Source organism: Orycteropus afer, unplaced genomic scaffold (assembly GCF_000298275.1).
Source record: "Orycteropus afer afer isolate SDZICR_OR568_19922 unplaced genomic scaffold, OryAfe1.0 scaffold00152, whole genome shotgun sequence".
NCBI classification, from domain to species: Eukaryota; Metazoa; Chordata; class Mammalia; order Tubulidentata; family Orycteropodidae; genus Orycteropus; species Orycteropus afer.
The window spans coordinates 1710341-1715365 of NW_006921739.1; the positions used below are offsets into that span (position 1 = coordinate 1710341).

The 5025-nt window shown below is 41.8% G+C and overlaps 1 protein-coding gene across 1 annotated transcript in view; it reads left to right on the forward strand.

Annotated features, from left to right (window-relative positions):
• Positions 1–5025, forward strand: part of DNAI3 (dynein axonemal intermediate chain 3) — a 110136-nt gene that overhangs the window by 76509 nt on the left and 28602 nt on the right. The window contains exon 15 of the mRNA XM_007946192.1: positions 1125–1188. Coding sequence (XP_007944383.1) covers positions 1125–1188 — 64 coding nt within the window. The remainder of the gene's footprint in view (positions 1–1124; positions 1189–5025) is intronic.

The following is a 5025-nucleotide window of genomic DNA, read 5'->3' on the forward strand; positions in this document are numbered from 1 at the left end:
CAAGATTATCTTCTGTGTCTGTGTTAATTGGTTTCCCTTTTCTTTGTTGAAGAGGGTCTGTGCAATCCTTCTGCCTAGTCCGCCATCTTGCCCCGCCTCCTTCCCCCTTTTTTTTGTTGGGTGCCATCAAGTTGATTCTAACTCAGAATCGACTCCTAGTGACACTTGTGACAAAGTAAAACCCATAGGGTTTTCTTGACTGTGATCTTTTTGGGCGCAAATTGCCAGTTCTCTCTCCTGAAGAGCTGTTAGATGGGTTTGAACCGCCAACCTTTCTATTAGCAGCTGAACACTTAACTTTTGGCTACCAGAGCTCCTTTTCCCCTCTTATTATACAATTTAAAAAAAAAAAAAAAAAAACATGGAAAGTAGGAGACCTTTGATATGGGGAACCAAAGTAAATAATTTAACCTCAGAGTCTCAATTTTCTCACCTATAAGATGGCAGTGTGGGACTAAATTTTTCTCTAAACCTCTTCTACCTCTGTCATTCCTTGATTGTCTTTCCCTTTATGTGGCTATTCCCTCCTCTTCTTCACATCAGGTGCCTCTGCCTTTCCGTCTCCTTAAAATGGCCATACAGTCCAATTGGAATATGTTCCCATTGTTATTTTATTTTGATAGAACTTTTTTCCTATTCTCAACTTAAAAAGGTAATGACTACCATATTATACATTCACATTCCCTCTTTCTCTCTCTTTCACAAATATTTATTAAGTACTGACTTTGTAAAATGCTGAGAATAAAACACTGAATGATGAGATTAACCTGACCCCTCCCCTCATGGAGTTTTTAGGACATTGGGACAATTTTCTGGTAAAGCAAAAGCCTTGGAAACCCAGCTGTTGGAACTCTTGTACATAGAGGCTTTCCATAATTTTTTGTGTTCTTCATATTACTGTGTGCAAATAAAACATACAACTTATTATTTTTTTTCTTCAACATACAATGAAGTAATCATTTTGAGCCTTTACCTTCTACTTGTTCAAATTAGGGCAAGTTTACTCTCTTGAATAAATTGACCTGATGCTTTGTGCTTAATTTTTGGTTACAATCAGTCTTAGCACATGAATTTTTGTCTCTGAAGTTGTCACTGCTCTCATTGGGAACCTATGACATTTTTAGGAAGGTGAAGTGATATACACAGACTGGAAAATGGAAAGAGATCCCGACACTGGACGATTGATGAGTAAGTTTTGGTGATTGCCCCCATTATTAATGAGAAGTTCCTTTTAATTTAACCTATTTGGAGGATCTCACTAAGTACTGAGTAACTCAGCCTTGCTTATGGGTGGGAGAGCACCTAAGGTTTTGACCATATAGTTTTTACTTTAACTTGACTTCTTGAACCAGGAGCACAGTTCTCACCTAGAAGCTTGTTAGAAAACTTTGATTTTGGATCTTGGATGCAATCCCAGACCTACAGAATCCAAATATGGATTTTAATAAAATTCTCCACATGATTTATTTTCACACCAAAATTTGAGGAGCATTGGTCTATATAACAGTTAAATGACTGAGAGATATGGACAATTTAATTAAAAAATAACAATATTGTCTCAACACCTAGTAGCTCATCAGTATGGAAAAATCCAAGTCAATGGGAGATTCTAAGCTATCTTTACAATGATCTTGAAGACCCCAGGACAGTACAGAAGTGATTATTGGACCCTCCTTTGGGGTTGAGACAGGTGGTGTCCATGTGTTTTCCTCCTCCCATGGGTCCTTGCAGTGTAGTAAATTAAACAGTGTGGCTTTTCTAGTCATAAATCTTTGCAAACTTTGTGGTGGAATTTGCTGTAAGCAACTGAGTAGCTCCTGATTTCTTAAGTTATCTACCTGGTATATTTCCGTTAGAAGCAGCATGAAGTAGTTTTCTGGACAGTTCATTCTCTCTCAGGTGTATAGAACTCTGGTGTTGGGATTGGTTGGTTTGGGCCACTCTGTCAGGCTCAAAAGAAGCCCTCCTAGAGGCAGAAGTCTCTCTGACTGGTGGCTGAGAAAGACATGCTGCTGAGAGAAGCATGCTCCTGAGAGACATGAGAGATACACGTTGCTGAGAGAGAGAGAGACAAGAGACAAGCACAGCTGAGAGAGCAATGTGCTACTAAGACTGTCAGCTGCTCAGTGAGACGGCCAGCTGCAAGAGACTAAGTGCATTTCTGAACTTGAATTGTAGCCTGTTGCTTGCCTAATAAACCTCATAATCTGTGAGTTCTGTATGGCCACTGCAGCGAATTATCGAACCTAGCAAAAAGGTGATGGGTGTTGCGAGAGGAACAATTGGTAAAAGGGCTGGAGGGAGGCAGCATGCCTAGCCTCACAGGAATAGGCCTTGGCCTACTGACGGTGATTCTGTCTTCTTCTTGAGGTTAGAGGAGGTCAGAAGATGTGGCCTCCTTGCCCTTTTTGCATTCCTGATGGTCTGGGCACCTGAGCAATAGTATATGGGTCACACCCAAGTATGAGTAGGTATCAGAGTCAGGAGTACAGGTGCCCCATAAGCAAAGCTCCCTCTCTTCAATAGGCTCAGAGCCTTGGAGCTGACTACAGTTATCACTACTTAATGTAAACCTTGGGAGCTGTGGTGGTGTGGTGCCTAACACATCTGACTGCTAACTCCTGCTTCAGAAGGAAGGTTGGACAATCTACTTCTGTAGTGATACAGCTTCAGAAACCCAAGGAGGGGTCACTATGAGTCAGATCCGACTCGCCGGCAGTGAGTAATGTAAAGCTTTGGATTTTATCATGGCATGCAAATATATTTAAAGTATTTTTCAAAATGTGGAATAGTCATAAACAAAGGAAGAGGGCAGCTCCTGGGCCTGCTAGACAAATAAAGACTGGTAAATGGTAATAAGGATTCAGAATGCCACAGGCAGGAGCAGTATAGTGAAGTAGCTAGGTTAGGTTTGCAGAAGGTTGTCTGGTCAATACTGTCAGTGGTTGGAACAAGCGGAAGTATGAGTGACTGATAGAGGTCAGAGCTGTAGCCTACAGAGAGTAGTTGCTAGGGCTGGGGTCTTCACCTCCATACCTCACCCCTTCTCTTCTACTGTGTTTGGTTCACAGACAAGAGTATGCCTCAGACTTGAGAAGGCTTTCTTTGTCATCCTTGCCTTCAGGGTAGCCATTTCTGTCTTGAAACAAAAGCATTTCTGCTTTTCTTATATAGCGTCACCTGACCAGAAACACAAATGTATGTGAACCAAATAAGTGTTATGATAACAACAGGGCATTAGGAGATTAGGTGTGATGCAAGGGAGGGTCAAGTGCACATAGAATTCAGACTAATTTTTTTAATATTCTTTCATTTAAATCACATGATTTAAACATGAATTTCTCAAAATTGTATAATTAAATATAATGAATTCCATTCAACTTACTTTATGCTTGTTCATAAATTACTTAGTCAATAACTCATGAATGTTAATTGAGGACCCATAGCAGGCCTGTCTCTACCACACACTCCTGGGTCACAAGCTGAGGGCCTGATGCCATGGCTTAGCTGTTCAATGGTGACTGTCTTGGTTCTCTAGTGCTGCTCTAACAGAAAATACCACAAATGGGTGGCTTTGACAAACAAGAGTTTATTCTCTTACAGTTTAAGAGGCTAGAAGTCCAAGTTCAAAGTGCCACCTCTAGGGGCTGGGTGAAAGCCCCTCAACCTTGGACTGCCCCTTGGTCTGCACACTGACACTGGAAGCTTTTCTTAACTCAGGCGGCTGCTAGATGCTGAGGCTGGCAAACCCAAGGTCGACAAGTAAAAAGGCACAGTCCCAAGATTATCAAACAACACTGCAGGCCACAAATTCAAGTCCAGAAAAAGTCTCAAGATTGGTAGAGCATGGCAGGCTGCTGAATGAAGGCTAGGCTACATGCAGGGTCCAAGCGTGCAAAAAAAGCTAGAGACCTTTCTCAACACTTCTTATCTACTAGAAGCAGACCACATCCCTAAGGCAGCTACTCAGCTGCTCATAGCAGTTCCACCATGGAGTTGATCCCATGGAGTGGGATCTCATCATGGGGTGTAACTACATCCAGCTGTCCAACCACTCAAAACCAGGCCCAGCCAAGTAGACACATAACCTTAACTACCACAGTAATATTGTTTACTCTTGGTTTGAGAGATTTATTTCTAACCCCATGCCCTCTTGGAATCAGCTTTCTGAACTGCTTTTGAGAAGGTCTATGATAAACAGTTTTTTAAAATTAATTAATAAATATAAAACTTAAGAGCTTTATGCTTGAACCTTATGGATATTCATTTGATCTTTCTTACTTTTGTTCATCCATCAAATCATTACTGAGAACCTACTAAGTGCCAGGCAGTGTGCTGGGCGCTGGAGATATAGAGATGAAGATAATATCCTTCCTGTCTCAAGAGATATCAAGGTTAATTGGCACAAAATAGACCACAAAGAAAAGGTTCTACATTCTCCTTTGTTGGATAGTGACTGGAGTCTTGAAAGCTTGTGAGTGGCCATCTAAGATACAACTATTGGTCTCTCCCTGAATGGGCAAAGAAGAGTGAAGAAAATCAAAGACTCAAGGAAATAATTAATCCAAAGGACTCATGGACTGTGTGAACCCCAGCTTCCACAATCCTGAGACCAGAAGAATTAGATGGGGCCTGGTTACCACTACCAGCCACGCTGAAAAAGATCACATTAGAAGGTCTTGGACAGAGTAGAAGAAAAACATGGAATAAAACTCAAATTCATAAAAAAAGGACCAGGCCTACAGATCAGATAGAACCTGGTGAAATCCTCAAGACTGGCCTTTAGTCACCCTTGGGACCTAGAACTGGCTCTATTTTTAGCCGAACTATTTTTTTTGGTTTGTTGTTGTTATGTGCCGTCGAGTCGGCCCCGACTCATAGCGACCCCTCCTTGGGTTTCCGAGACAGTATCACTACGGAAGTAGGATTGCCCAACCTTCCTTCCTAGGAGTGGCTGGTGGGTTTGAACCGCCAGTCATCTGGTTAGCAGGCAAGTGTCTTAGCCACTATGCTACCAGAGCTCTT